General features: G+C 37.7%; 1 protein-coding gene across 1 annotated transcript; it reads left to right on the top strand.

Annotated features, from left to right (window-relative positions):
• Positions 1-4,203: 4,203 nt before the first annotated feature.
• Positions 4,204-13,506, top strand: gabrg1 (gamma-aminobutyric acid type A receptor subunit gamma1). The gene is made up of 9 exons (XM_039672386.2): positions 4,204-4,633; positions 6,762-6,922; positions 7,999-8,066; positions 8,207-8,427; positions 8,708-8,790; positions 9,228-9,365; positions 10,206-10,358; positions 10,459-10,658; positions 12,365-13,506. Exons 1-9 carry the CDS (start codon positions 4,563-4,565, stop codon positions 12,638-12,640), a joined length of 1,371 nt encoding a protein of 456 aa, XP_039528320.1. The 5' UTR covers positions 4,204-4,562; the 3' UTR covers positions 12,641-13,506.
• The last annotated feature ends 1,487 nt before the right edge of the window (positions 13,507-14,993 follow it).

The following is a 14,993-nucleotide window of genomic DNA, read 5'->3' as shown; positions in this document are numbered from 1 at the left end:
CCTGTGATAAATTAACAATCGGAGAGAGAACAAACAACATGGTGGCATTTATGTACTACAATGGCAATTCAATAGGAATATAGGACTGCAGCAATTTTTTTTGCATATACTCTTTTTACAGTATACTATAATCTATGGTGTCTGTAATAATTTCCCCAAACTATTAAAATGTGTGTTCTGTATATAATAAAATAAAGTAAAATATTAGATGGGGAAAAAACTGTTGAAATACTAAAATTTAAACAAAATTATTAAAGCTAAATAGAAATAGTTTTTAAAACATAACAAAAGCACAATGACTAAAACTTAAAATGAAAACTGAAAATATGTAAATAAAAGCTATAATTCTAATTCTAAAAGTATTATAATAACATAGTGATAGCATTAGAAAAAAAGTGTCCTTAAAGACACTACGAAAGTGGATATGAGGTTACCAAAGAAGCAGGGAAAATGATTTCATCTGTGCCCATGTTTACACTTACAAAAAAATTGATGAAAGGTTGCTAGATTGCAGATAAAAAAAAAATAGGTGAAAACAGAGGGGGAATGGGATTGGGATTCCTCCACAACCGAGAAATCAGCCAAGCATGAATAAGGATTTGGTTGAGTTGCCTGGCAACTGAGGGGAGATGCACAGGGCTTTGATGCTTAAAGTGTGTAACAGAAGTTGACTGTTGGTTCTCTGTGTGTTTATGTAGTTTGTGTGTACTCAGTCCATTCGCCGCTGGCCTTCCCAAAGCACGATCGTACCTGTTGCACCGCTCAAAGGAAGGCCCTGCATGTTACCACAAAGGTGTTTCATATTCATGTGTATGACACTGTTTGTACAGTTTTTTTTTTCAATTGCAAGGCCACTCTTTCAAGACTTTACACATTTTCCTTACCTATACCTTCAGCTTGGCATTGCAGTAAATTTAGTAAATTTCACATTCAAACTGCACTGAAACTCCCAAAACACATACAGTGTCTCAAATCTCACCCCAAGGCGTCAGTTAGGTGACGGCCATTCAAAACGGCTAAACTTAATTTGAAAACCTAGCATAATCAAAACTGGAACAGACATAATGAAATATTTTCAATACCATCTACATAAAAGGGGAAAACATAGGAATAATTGTGTACTGTAATGTATATGGACTAATACCCTGCAGTGAATTCTAAACAGTATGAGTGTCATTCTTGTTTTGTAAAGAATTTTTAAAGCTACCTATTGTTGGTGTTTTTTGGTGATTGTTTAGTGTTATAAGAACGGATTGATTCAACGCATTCTCACCCCAAAGCGTCACATTTTGACCATGCTTCAATATCTGATGCTTTAGGCGCCCTTTAGCGTCAGTTACTTGACGCCCTAGGATCGCGTGTAACCCTACCCCTACCCCAGACCTAAACCTACCCGCATCATCTAACTGACGCTTTTACTTTAGTGTCAGTTAGGATCGCGTCATGTAACTGACGCTAACGGGCGCCTAAAGCGTCAAATATTGAAGCATGGTCAAAAGGTGACGCTTTGGGGTGAGAATGCGTTGAATCAATCCGTTCTTATAACACTAAACAATCACCAAAAAACACCAACAACAGGTAGCTTTAAAAATTCTTTACAAAACAAGAATGACACTCATACTGTTTAGATATTCACTGCAGGATATTAGTCCATATACGTTACAGTACACAATTATTCTTTTCCTCTTTTATGTAGATGGTATTGAAAATATTTCAATATGTCTGTTCCAGTTTTGATTATGCTAGGTTTTCAAATTAAGTTTAGCCGTTTTGAACAGAGTATGCGTGGGCAAATTGCCTGTATAGGTGGTGTTTGCGTCAGAGTGAGAAGTGAATTCATGTGATTTGAAAGATTTAGTGGTTGAATGCATTTTGTGTCAAAGCAATGATAAACAGTTTAGCCCACACAAACTGCTGTTGTGCTCTTTGTGTGAAGAGTTTTGAAAGAGTGACTTGAGCATTGAGAAATGGGTCCTATAGCAATTATAAAAAAAACCCCTAATATTTACAACAGTAGTTGAAAAGCAAACTTTTGACGAACTTTGATTCATCATGTGGATTTCTATTTTCCACCAGTGTTAAAAGAATAGTTCACCCAAAACGAAAATTCAACCAGAATTTAAAATAGCCATTGCTGGAAGCCAAATCTGTCACGATTTTATCTTGTCTCTGTCACGTTTTGGTTTTGTTCATGTCATCTTCCATGTCTGTCATGTGATTCCCTGTTTGTCATTTGATCCTGTCATGTGTCTTGTCATTGGTTAATCATGTGTTCATCGTTCATAGCTGTCCCTTGTCTTGTCATTAGTCTTGTGTATCTAAGCCCTCATGTTTGCCATGTGTCTTTGTCAAGTATTGTTTCCTGTGATCCTCTGTTGCTGTCCACGGTTTTGTTTCATGCCACGTCATACTTTTGTTATGTTTTGAGAAAATCTCAGGCACGTCTCAGATCCACATAATTTTCTCTCAGAATGTTAATGGCTGACATAATACAGATGTCTTCCACTCAGAGCACATCTGAATATAAAGTAGCCATGAAGAGGGGCTGAAACAGAGCATTCCAGCATTTAAAAATGTTTTGTGAGAAATGTAGGATCGAATATTAACTGAAATAATAAACCTACACATTTTATTTGAACGCATAATTTTTACTATACGAATTGTTGAAACCAAAGTCATGGGATTTTCTGGTCTGACATTTTCAAACATTTTGAAAGGCATTTGTTATGATTAGGTTCAGAATATGTTGTGATGGAAATGGCTCTGAGATGAGGGAATTATTATGAGGACGAGACGAAGTTCAGGCAATCTGTGTCTCTTTCTGCTCTTCTTCATGGAGCTATCCATGGTGCTGACAATAATGAATATGCCAGCCAGCCTAGCCTACCGTGGTATATCAGGAGATGAATAGGCTTCCAGAACAAGGAGCTACCTAAATGGGGAAATACATTTCTATTGCTTTTATACAGCTTGGTATAAAAACCTCACACTAACCCACACCATAAAAGAAACCTTTCTGCATTTTTACATTCAGTCAGTCAGTCAGCTTGGTCCAGAATTTGACAATTTGTCTGAATGAGGCTAAAGCAAATAAATTAATTTGATAATGATAAAAAAGAGAATAGCATAACAATAAAATTTGTAAGAGAATGGAAATGTTTTTGTGAATTAAAACAACCACAGCAGGTAACAAGTTGATAAAAACTTGGCTGAAATAGAAAAGCTTTAGACTGCAAAACACTCTTATCCCCTTAATTTTATCGGCCTCACCCAGCTATAGGTCCTATCCCAGTCTTTAGGCCAACTAAAAGAACATTTTCTCTTTTTTGTTGCCATTATGCCACCTTTAAAATGTTCATTTACCGAATTATCCATTTGTTTTCTGACAGGGAACATATGGAACGAATCACCGCTCCACATTTTAATTGACAGACGTCACAACCTAGCGTTGTAGTGGCCGTGTTTACTCCTTTCTTTTCAACCATTGGATAGGATTTAAAAACCGGCTGTTGCTATTTGTACTTCTGACGAAGTATATAGCTAAGTGAAAAACTACGCCGCAAAAGATTAAATAAATTGCTTTCTTAAAAAAGCAAAAGAATACATCCCCATTTTCTTAACATGATAATTAATAACCAACAAACTGATGAAAATGCGGGACAAGGGGTGAAAATGTTGACAACGCAAAGAGGAACGGGTGGTCACCCAAGAGATGTCGCGTTCGTCTAAGGTAACCATAGCAACAGTACGTTGCTCCAGGCTCGAGCTTCCAGTGGAGAAGATTTATTGTAGGCTACATTGACAAAGCATATGCTAGCTATTGCTAGCTTAATTTATTGTAGGCTACATTATAAAGTGATTAAAAATAGCAGTAGCCAATACAACAACAAACTTGTTTGTTTACCGGTCTTTAAGATGCGTTGACTAATTAGGGGAGGCAAAAGATTCTTCAGGAAATTGACACGAAATTACTGACAGAAATTTCTTTAAAAAGCTCACTGAACAAACACACACACACACACACACACACACACACACACACACACACACACACACACACTAGCCTAAATTACAGGCTTCCATGTAGCCTAAGTTTTACCCAATTTATTCTAGGGTTAAGCTGGTCACTTTGCACATTGGTGCAGCGCCTGAAATTGTCGCATTTGTTACTTTATTAATCCCCAACAACAGCAAAACTAAGTGAAGGTCTCATAAATCACCGCTTGATGTGAATTCTCTGAGGTAGAGCAGTCAGCTCTTTTCCTACAGGCAGTTTCTAATAATTCCCGGAACACTGAGAGCGTCTCGCTCAGCAGAACGATGGAAGAACGCAGCGGTGCCGCAATCAGCGAAATCCCGCATTCACCATTCACATCCACACCGCGTCTGCTGCCTGCTGCCTGACAGAGACCAGGCTCCAGCTCTATGCTGTTGACTAGACAACAGCAGACAGCATACGTTGACTATCAATTATCGTTTTACTAATCGCTTGAATTTCTCAAAGCTTTGATCGCTCTAATTCATTTCGGAGATTGTTTGGTAACAAACCGAGCGTTCGCACGATGGTTCTGCTGCATCGACGCCGGAGAAAAGAATCACTGGTTTGGCTGTTACCGGGTCTGCTTGGAGTCTGGTAAGTTTTCGGTTCAAAGGGGGCAAAAGAAACAAGGAGTGACTACATGACTACAAACACGACTATGATGACTATACAAAAATAGTCATTGACCGACAACATTTAGGCGTGATTCTGTTGCAGAACGATTTAGTTTTACGTTTTTCTTGTAGCACATACACGAAACATTTCTGCGAATAACTGTCAATCACGGCACGTGCAGTTGTTTGTAGCTTATTTGGAATACATTTGATAATATTAATTTTGATTGCAAGTGACAGTTTTGCTTAGAGCATTCGTGTTGATGAGTTTTAAGCGAGGACGAGCAATGTCAGTCTACGAACAACCTTGAGGATATCAGCTGCAATTCAACAAACACCCCAAACTACATTGCTCACACACTATTAGATTTTGCATCATCACGTAGTCAGATTGGAAGGTTATGTCACAATTTCTCCATTGTAAATGTAGCTGTAGCTAAATGTTATGCATAAGTCGTAGTCCACATTAACATCCACTACTTTGGTTTCATTCAGTTGATTTTTGGCATTCTCCTTCAAGGTATTCAAGGATGTAAATGTGCAAATGCAAATAATAAACATACTTTGTAAGATTACATTCCTCTCATTTACTCATCTTAGAAAGTGACAGATAATAACCAAAGTGTTTCATCTATGGCAGAAAATGCTTTTTGTTTTGTTTTATTTAGGCCTTTGTCTTAACTGCACATTTGTCGGGGTTCTTAGAGCATGTCTCAGAGGCTCACAAAGGTCATTCAGAGGCTACTAATGTGTCCAGACAGAATGAAACTCTGCATTTGAGGAAAATATTCTGTCTATTTTCCATTAACTACTCAGCACTCTGCCAACAGGGATCAATAACCTACATTCTCTACACCCACGGGTCTCGTCCACAGGGATTCTTCATATTGATTTTTCTGTCTATGTATGGAAATGTAGCTTTTTTTTCTAAAGACAAAACTCAAATATATAAATCACATTTACTGGTTTGTCTGGGTACTTATTTAGACCATTCAGATCAGATGTGAACACATTAATACATTTTATTACATCTAGATGAATGACAGTAGGCTACACACAACTGAACAAGCACTAAATCTACTGTTTAAACTATTTTCTTTTACAGAATAACAGGCATGAAGACATTTGAATCTTGAGACAGGCTTTATATTAAGTGCATTTTATAGTACACTATGCACTAACAATTAAATTAATAATTTGCTACAATGCACTTATTGTCTATGGCAGATATGATTTTGCATCGTACTTGTAAATAAAAATGCCTGCAGCAATTACAGCTGTGATTAATAGTTCCAATTACATCTATACACTGTTGACCCGTCCCTTACCCATTAACTAAACCTAACCATTACACAAAACCTGTCCCTTACCATACCTGTATACCACCTTAATAGCGGCAAAAGAGTTTTGCAATACTACTAATACCTTAATTTTTTACAAAAGTATATACATTGTAGTTAAATGCACCTAATATAAAGTGGGACCGAATCTTGTTTTGAATGTTTTTCAGAACCCCAGGTGGCTGAAACATATTGATGAAGTTGTGACATCAAAGGAGACCCAGTCTAGACAATTCACGTCCATGGGATTGGTGCACATCTCAATTAGAAATGATACCCGATATGTCTGTTCCTACAGATAATGCACCAGAGAATAAATTTAGAAGCTCTTATACACCATATACTGCAAGAGAGCGAGTGAGAGAGAGAGAGAGAGAGAGTTGTGGGTGATAATTTAAACCCCTCACCTTCAGCTGTTTCCTCCCTCCAATGCCAGAACACATCTTCATTAATCATGGCATTCTTTTATTAGAACCTCCTCTTTGTATCTCCAGCACAGTGCTCATTTAAAAAACTTGCACTCTCATTCATTTACAGTCACTGATGACTTCTTTTAAATGTTCTTCCCATAAAACTCATCAAATTTGCTCTTTCTCACTCTGCATGTCATATTTAGCTCTTTAAATCAGTCTCTCGCTTTTTAGATTTTAAGCTCCTAATTTAAACTGACTGCTCTTCTCTATTTTAAATGCAATATTGCTCTATTATTTACCTCTCTGCTGTCTGTCTACTTATATTCCCACTGTTTTTTTTCTTCTTTTATGACAGCATGGCATTTGGCCCAAGCAAAGCAGAGGAGGAAGATTATGAGGATGTTCCCATCAATAAAACATGGGTTTTATCACCAAAGGTCTACGAGAGCGACGTCACCCTTATCCTAAACAAATTACTGCAAGGTTATGACAACAAACTGAGACCAGATATCGGAGGCAAGTCATTGTTTGGAAAAGGTTGCATGCTTATCCAGGTCCACACAGAATCTATGCCCCCAAAATTGGCAAAATTCCTGAAGATTCTGTCTAGGCCTCTTTATGACCCTCAAACACAGTGTTACAGCTTAATGGGTAACTGGAAAATGTTAATAAGTATAAGATAATGGCATCGTTGTTATAAATCCTAATGAAGAGGAACACTTAGTGACAATTAAACCCTCTGAGTAGAATTATGTCATCATTTTTAAGAGACCATCAGCATTTTTGCAGTATGAAATGAAGAGTAATTTGGCTTCAGGATTTTGCTGATGTTTTTCTCTACACCAGAGCTGTACAAATCACTTTATTCTCAGTACATCAGTGTTCTGGAAGCGATGCAGCTGAGCTGACTAAAGCTCAATTATTTAAGAGGGTTTATCTCAGTGGTGTTTGGTTACAATAGACCCAAATCACTATTGATCTTCCTTCTTTATCTGTGTTTCATATGTCTGAGCTAGAGAGAGAGTGTAAGTATGAGAAGAACTCAGTTAATCAGTGCAGAGCAAGTGCTGAATGATTGCAGGTGAACTAGCAGTGTTTGTGTTATTCGTCTCTTTGACTGGATTACCTGTGACAGAAACCGCACGTAAGAAGATTCAGCCAGCTTTGAGTGATTTGCGTGGCTGTTATAGGAAATGTGAATTGCGTTTGCAGCCCATTTCACTTCTCTAAGGTGGCATTTTTCTGAGTGAAACAGAATATTCAGCGAGGAAATGTGATTTTATCCACTGATTGGGAATAGATTGGATGGTTACATGTTAGGACAGAGCCAGACTGAATGCGAGTTTGCTAAAAATAGCTTTTTGGCTATTTGTTAACATTATTCAAGTGATTTAAGAAAGAGAAAGGGAAAAAGAGGAACAGCAAGCATGCTGAGTTCATGCTGTATATTATGAATATTTTTCGATAAATTATTTAAAATAAATGCATTATTGTACTGTTTTGATATTGTAATGTGTTTTTATCTTTTTGTGTTCATTTGAAAGTTATGCTTATGTAATTTGAATATATTTGTATTTGAAAATATATTCTAGTGAGACCGACTGTGATTGAGGCGGCAGTGTACGTGAACAGCATAGGCCCGGTAGATCCCATCAATATGGTGAGCAGAAATATATAATACTGCATTATGTTCAGAGCTGTAAACAAACTGTTTAAATCCATTTTCACGACCATCACACTCAGTCACAAGCAATTGCCACACAATTTCACGGTTACAAAAGCAACTTTTTACTTTTTTAGGAGTACACCATCGACATCTTCTTTGCTCAGACATGGTACGACAGCAGACTCAAATTTAACAGCTCAATGAAAGTCCTCATGCTCAACAGCAACATGGTGGGAAAAATCTGGATCCCCGACACGTTTTTCCGCAACTCACGTAAATCTGACGCCCACTGGATCACGACACCGAATCGCCTTCTTCGGCTCTGGAGCAATGGAAGAGTGATGTATACTCTAAGGTGCGTCTACGGTTAACATTGTGAGCCGAGTGATTGAATGGTGTTTGTGTCCTTGTATTTCTGTTCCTGTAACATTTGCTTTTGTATGGAATTACACCCGTTGTCTGTTGCAGCACGTTTAGGCCATTACATCTGATTCACATATTTATGTCAGGGACTGTTAAATCAGAAAGAGGGTTTGATCTCTGATGTCATAGAGTACAAATATCAAAGCCTCAAAAATGTCACAATCAACATTTTTTGTTTGTTTTGCTATTGTCTATTATTCTTTGTTTGTTAGGTTGACAATTAATGCGGAATGCTACCTTAAGCTGCATAACTTTCCCATGGATGAACATTCGTGCCCTCTGGAGTTTTCAAGCTGTAGGTGTTAAATTCTTATGTCAATTTGTCACTCAGCCTCAGTCCTGTCCTGAGTGCCGCCAGGCAGCCAATCCCCACACATTGCCTCTGTCAGCCAACCATGCATTGCCAATATCGGCCAAACAAACCTTAACATTACAGCTGGCCTTTAGCAGCTACCATCCTCCCACCTTGGAATGAGCGAGGACAGAATCCATCCTTCTCCAGACCTCTCTCCAACCCCTCTCAGTCTACGTGACCCCTCATTCCTTTATTAGCACCATGCTTCAGCTTCTCATTTGTCATCATCCACTGTGGGCATGGGAAGGGCATGCCGTGCTTTACACTCATTGAGTGCTACTCAATGCCATTCTGCTATCATTGTAAATTTTTCACTTGCATACTGAAATGAAAGGTCACATGCAATCTGGTGAATGTGCTTTTTTTTCCATTTGCAGATGGGTATCCAAAGAATGAGATCCAGTATAGATGGCAGCGTCGTTCAGTTGAAGTTGCGGACCAGCGCTTCTGGAGGCTTTACCAATTTGCCTTTGTGGGCCTACGGAACACTTCTGATGTTGCAAACACTCAGTCTGGTATGAACATACAGAATAAAAAAATAAGATTTGTAAAATAAGATAATTAATAACAGTAGATTTACAGTAATCCATAGTAATAACAAGACCAATACACAAGCAGTTATTATTGATCGTATTGTTATTAGGTAATAATAGTATATTTGGAAAATGAAAAATGGCAAGATAAAACAAATTTGGTTGCACTTTATTTTACAGTGCGTGTACTTTCAATGTAGTTACAGTGTACTTACCCGCAAAGTAGATTCTGAGTAATGTTAGGTAATTACCATAGATATATACACTAGATGTCGTCTTGGCTACGGCAGTTCATTAGAACGAATGCGTTAATAGAGCTGCCATCTTGGAACAGGGTAGCCCCTCCACTTTATTGCATCAGAGTCAATGTAGACAAAAGTCTAATGGAAATAAAATCACCATAAATCATCATGAATGCAATTTTCTTATTTTTTTGGTTTGTTCCAACCGTCAGACAAGAATTCCTTCATTCTTGAAAATCATACACAGACAGCACAAAAGTCCGTCGCCATCCATTAATTCAAAGTAAAGGCAGAGATAGCAGCGTTACTTAACTACTTCCTATGACAAGACCCCTGTTCCAAGATGGCGGTGGTTTTGACGCATGCTTAGAACCCCAAGGTGATATCTATATGTCTATGGGTAATTACATGTTTTAAGTTAAGGTTTAGGGGTGGGTTCAGAGTTAGTACCTTGGTTTTATCCAGTTAGTCAGTGTCATTACTACAGTAAGTACATAGTATGTTTTATATTATGTGGATTCATGATAATATTAACAATTCTTATTATTAAAACACAAGCGGTTGTTATTATTATTAACAGGAGAATACGTGATTATGACTATTTTCTTTGACCTGAGCCGGAGAATGGGTTATTTCACCATCCAAACCTACATCCCCTGCAGTATGATTGTGGTTTTATCCTGGGTCTCTTTCTGGATTAACAAGGATGCTGTACCTGCCAGAACATCTTTAGGTAATTTCAAAAAGCCTCAGAATGAATACAAATGTATGTTAAAATGAAAAGGAAATGCTTCAATGGGGTGCTCAATTACTGTGCATCATGATTGGCATAGGTATCACAACTGTGCTTACCATGACAACCCTAAGCACCATATCGAGGAAGTCCCTGCCGAAGGTGTCGTACGTGACAGCCATGGATCTATTTGTGTCTGTCTGCTTCATCTTCACCTTTGCTGCTCTTATGGAATATGGGACTCTACATTATTTCACAAGCAATCGACCGAAAAAGAAGACCAAATCAAGCCATGCACAGGTGAATGAACGTCATTTGTTTTTAAAGGGCCAGTTCATCATTTTATCACGGTCATGTCAAAACAAAAAGAAATTCTGAATAATGTGCTGATGGCTCTTTTCTATTACAACTAATGGGAATCTAAAACACTCTTACAAATGAAGGTTCCAAAAGGGGCTTTACACAATGAGGAATCAATTTTGGTTCTATAAAGAACCTTTCAGTGAACAGTTCTGAAAAGAATCCTTTATTTTTAAAACTGCAGTCCGTAGTTGTTTTATGTTAAAAATGATCCAAAATACATATTTGAGAAAATACAAAATCGGCCAGTGTTCCACGCTATCTGCTTGCCCATAGCTCGATTCAAAGCGGTAAGCTTGTAATAATGTTTTTAAATCCAATGGTACTTCTTGGATTTCCGCGGGAGATCCGAGCATGTCTTTGCGTCATTACGTCACATCTATACACATAAAGGAGGAGTCTCGGCTAGTCTCGGCTATATTGCGTGTGAGGATGCTGGAGGTGGAGATTTATAGCCTTTTCTCACAGCACTTGATATTATTAAACTCATCAATTTGATGGTGGATTCAAACGACAATCACCAGTGACAACAGATTCACCCGCTGTAAAATGCAAAAGACTTCGTTCGGACTTCGGAGTGGCCACAGAAAAAAAGAGACTGCAACCGGACCCATGCGAAAACAAAAATAGAACAAAGTTGAGAACAAAGTATAATTTGCACGGTTTTGCTTGATGATAAGCTATTGTTAGATTTAATCAGTGCGACTTACTGCAATGTCAGAACCAGAACTAAAGTGGATGTTACTTACTTGTTCAGATGACATTTTCCAGTGAAAATTATTATGTTAGTCATACGTACTTCCAAAAAGAATAATCTGTGATTCTGAATACCAGTATCCAGTATCCACACCGGCACAGTGATTGACAGCTGCAATTCAGTGCCATGTCGAACTACAACTCACGTAAAGTTGATAATTCCGCGAATGACTGCAATTGCAGATTTCGAACAGAGATGGCGACAAAGAGGGAAAAATGCGGACTGCAGCTTTAAGAATGAAGAATCACCATAAAAGTATCATAAAAGTGGTCCATAAAACTTGATAAAGCTTGTGAAGCCATATGCTACATTTTGTGTGATGAACTGAAATGACCATTAAATCAGTGAACTGAATTTGTGAACCAAATCAGCGATTCATGAGTGAATCACATACAGTAAACCACTTGTGTGAAATGGATGAACCAAGTCATTGCAAAGTTACGATTCACAGGAATGGTTCACTTCAACTTCTCACATGAACAACATAAGGAGTTTAATGTGAATTATGACATAAATCTGGTCCCTCACACAAATCTATCATTTGAATTCACTACTTTTGGTGATTTCTACTTTCAAAAGAATAGCGAACATATTCTTTAAAAAACAAATAAATTAAAATAACATAAAGTCACACAAGGATGATCAAATGACAAAATATTAAACTGTTACTTAGAACATAGAACAAGTCATTAAGCCCCTAGCTGATCAATGATATGTAATACAATTATAGTACTAATAAGCTGACTAACTTCTTCACGGCTCAGACCTTAGAATAGGTCACATTGTACTTTTTTTTGCAGTTAATTGAGTGCGCTGTGCAGTCGCTATGGCATTTGCTTTTGTATTGCACACTGGTTATAGCTTTTGTGACCTTGCTGTTCCCATGTAGAATCCCAGCACAGTTGACATCAGACCAGGGACATCTTTGATGCAGATGAACAACATTGCTCCCTACCTCGACGACGATGATTATGCGTATGAATGTCTGGACGGGAAAGACTGCGCCAGTTTCTTCTGCTGCTTTGATGATTGTCGCTCCGGAGCTTGGCGTGAGAACAGAATGCATGTCCATGTCTCCAAAATCGACTCCTACTCCCGAATATTCTTCCCAACCGCCTTTGGCCTCTTCAATCTTGTCTACTGGATTGGATATCTGTATCTTTAGAGATGCTGGGCAAGTTGGAGAGGGACTCTAGTTCTAGTAATATTTGCAAATCATCTGTAAATCTCCATCTGCTAAAGCTGGCGGCATAAATCTTTGAGAAAAGGGGACATGTGAGGCTTGAGTTGGATGTATTAATACTTCAAGTATTTTTAGTTGTATGAGATCTGAATCTTAGAAGGACGTGATTCTGCATTGATGCCAACTGAATATTATCAGCGATCTCAGTTTTTGAGAAGGAAATGTTAAGAGTTTCACCAGCTACACAGGCCATATCAAACAAATCTCATGTATATTGCCTAGTTTAAAATGATCTCTTGAATATCCGCCAGAATACCTGCAGCTTTTTTGAACTGCAGTATTAGCATCACTAATGCAACTATATGTTAACTTCAGGTTATTAACTCTCTGGCTGAAGCATAATATTATTATTTGCAATGAACAGTAGATATGATATATTAGGTGCTTCGGATACTAATTTATAGCTAACTACTTGTCAGAAAACTAATATTTACATGTGTTAATATCTTTGTTTTTAATTTAAAGTAGCAGCATTTCTGTGTGAATTACCTGCATCTTGCTGAGTACTAATCAAACCAAAGCATAGATATCTGAAGGTTACGTGAATAGAATTTTTATTTTGCTCAAGAATAACCCAGAAGCCATTTACCAGGAATTAGCCTAATAATACTGTGAAATGTTCTTGTCTTAAACTAACAAGTTGTCTCTGGAATAGATGACACAAAGAAATGCCAACGTGCTCAAGATTTCTTAAGGTTCATGTGTATTTTTATATATCGAACGAAAGGAACAGAGCAGCCTTTACAATGCACAAATGTTCAGTGTCCTTTAGTAAAAATTAGAGTTCATCACTCTCTTGCGCATTCAAGACATCTCCTTGCGAACGGCTAGATTTCTATGAGCGTAATTGCATGACTCATCTGAGCTCCTACGGCTAATCAACCCACATTTGGAAAACTGTCTGATGGACTTTCTTCAGCAGAAGAGCTTTAGACAGACCCATCACACACAGAGTATCAAAATTAAAACATTTGAAAACGTACAGTCTTCATAACACAAACCATGGATGCCTTCTCTATTGGTAATAGTCTAAAACGGCCATATTTGTCTTAAATTAGGTTTAATCTGATCTCAGAGTCCTATTGAGAAACAGATGAACAGAGCGCGTGAGCAAAAGTGCCATGTCTTGACCCGACTCTCAAGTCTTTTTCTCAATCTCCTGTTGTGCTTTCGTTACTTTGCTTGTTTTATTTATTAATGCTTCCATGTGGTTTGTCTTTTGCTAGATGTTATCTTGATCATAGACGGCTTTGTTGTGAACATCTGTTATGCGCTGTGTTGTACCCTGTAGCTTAATATATTCTGTACATTGTCTTTCTTAATGACAGTCAAACAGTTTCAGACTAATGCAACAAGAGCAACTGCCAGATGATAGTACAAATAAAAATATATAGAGAAAATCTATTTATATTTTGACAATATTATCTATTGAACACAATCTGTTTCAGACCTTTAATAATGCATTTTAGTGACCTTCATGCATCTGTGTGAGCGTGTGCATGCGTGTCTGAACGTGACTACGGCTCCCACGTTCATCTCTGTGCGCTCTGCTCTCCGCGCAATCTAGGTGTTGTTGTCGTCGTGTCTTCTGTAAGTGCTAATCTTCGTGCTATTTACATGTTCATTATGTTTTTGAAGCTCTGAACACTGTGAGTAATAAAACAGTGCCTGCAAAAAATTAATAAAATTCTACGCTCTCTCAAACTCTGTTGATGATTGCACATCTTATCAAAATCCCAAAGCGTCAAGATAAAAAGGATGAATGTATTTTCCCTCGGGCTAACACTCTTGTAGTATTACTTTGTTAATACCGCAATTAGCTTTATAATTATTGCCACAAGTGAATGAGCACATTTTCATAAGCATAAATTTAATTTCAGTCATTTATGGATCTTAAAGGGATAGTTCACTTTGAAATTAATTTTTGATATGTTTTAGCTTACCTCAAGGGCATCCAAGATGACGTAGGTGTCTTGTTTCCACAGTATTTTCAATTTTGACATTTTTCGGAAGTTTTACCTTTCACTTAACATATTTTGATATACGGGAATTCACAATGGAAGACGATTTCGATATATCTAAATATGTTTAGTGAAAGGTAAAACTTGAAATCTCCGTGTAAACAATGCGTGGCATAGACGCGCGAGGGATCACTTCCGGCGTAAAGTCTGGAGACGGGTTCAGTTCGGTTCAGTTGGACGTCTGATTCAGATTAGTTCGACGGCTAACAAGAGGTAAAAAAAAACTATATAAATACTGTTTCGTTTACCGTTTC

Source organism: Pimephales promelas, chromosome 11 (genome assembly GCF_988280905.1).
Source record: "Pimephales promelas chromosome 11, fPimPro1.hap1.1, whole genome shotgun sequence".
NCBI classification, from domain to species: Eukaryota; Metazoa; Chordata; class Actinopteri; order Cypriniformes; family Leuciscidae; genus Pimephales; species Pimephales promelas.
This window is presented reverse-complemented; position numbering and strand designations above follow the sequence as displayed.

Coding starts and splice junctions, on each gene's coding strand:
- gabrg1 (XM_039672386.2), top strand. CDS start 4,563: ATGGTTCTGCTGCATCGACGCCGGAGAAAAGAATCACTGGTTTGGCTG. Junction 4,634..6,761: donor CCGGGTCTGCTTGGAGTCTG/GTAAGTTTTCGG, acceptor CTTTTATGACAG/CATGGCATTTGGCCCAAGCA. Junction 9,366..10,205: donor TGTTGCAAACACTCAGTCTG/GTATGAACATAC, acceptor TATTATTAACAG/GAGAATACGTGATTATGACT.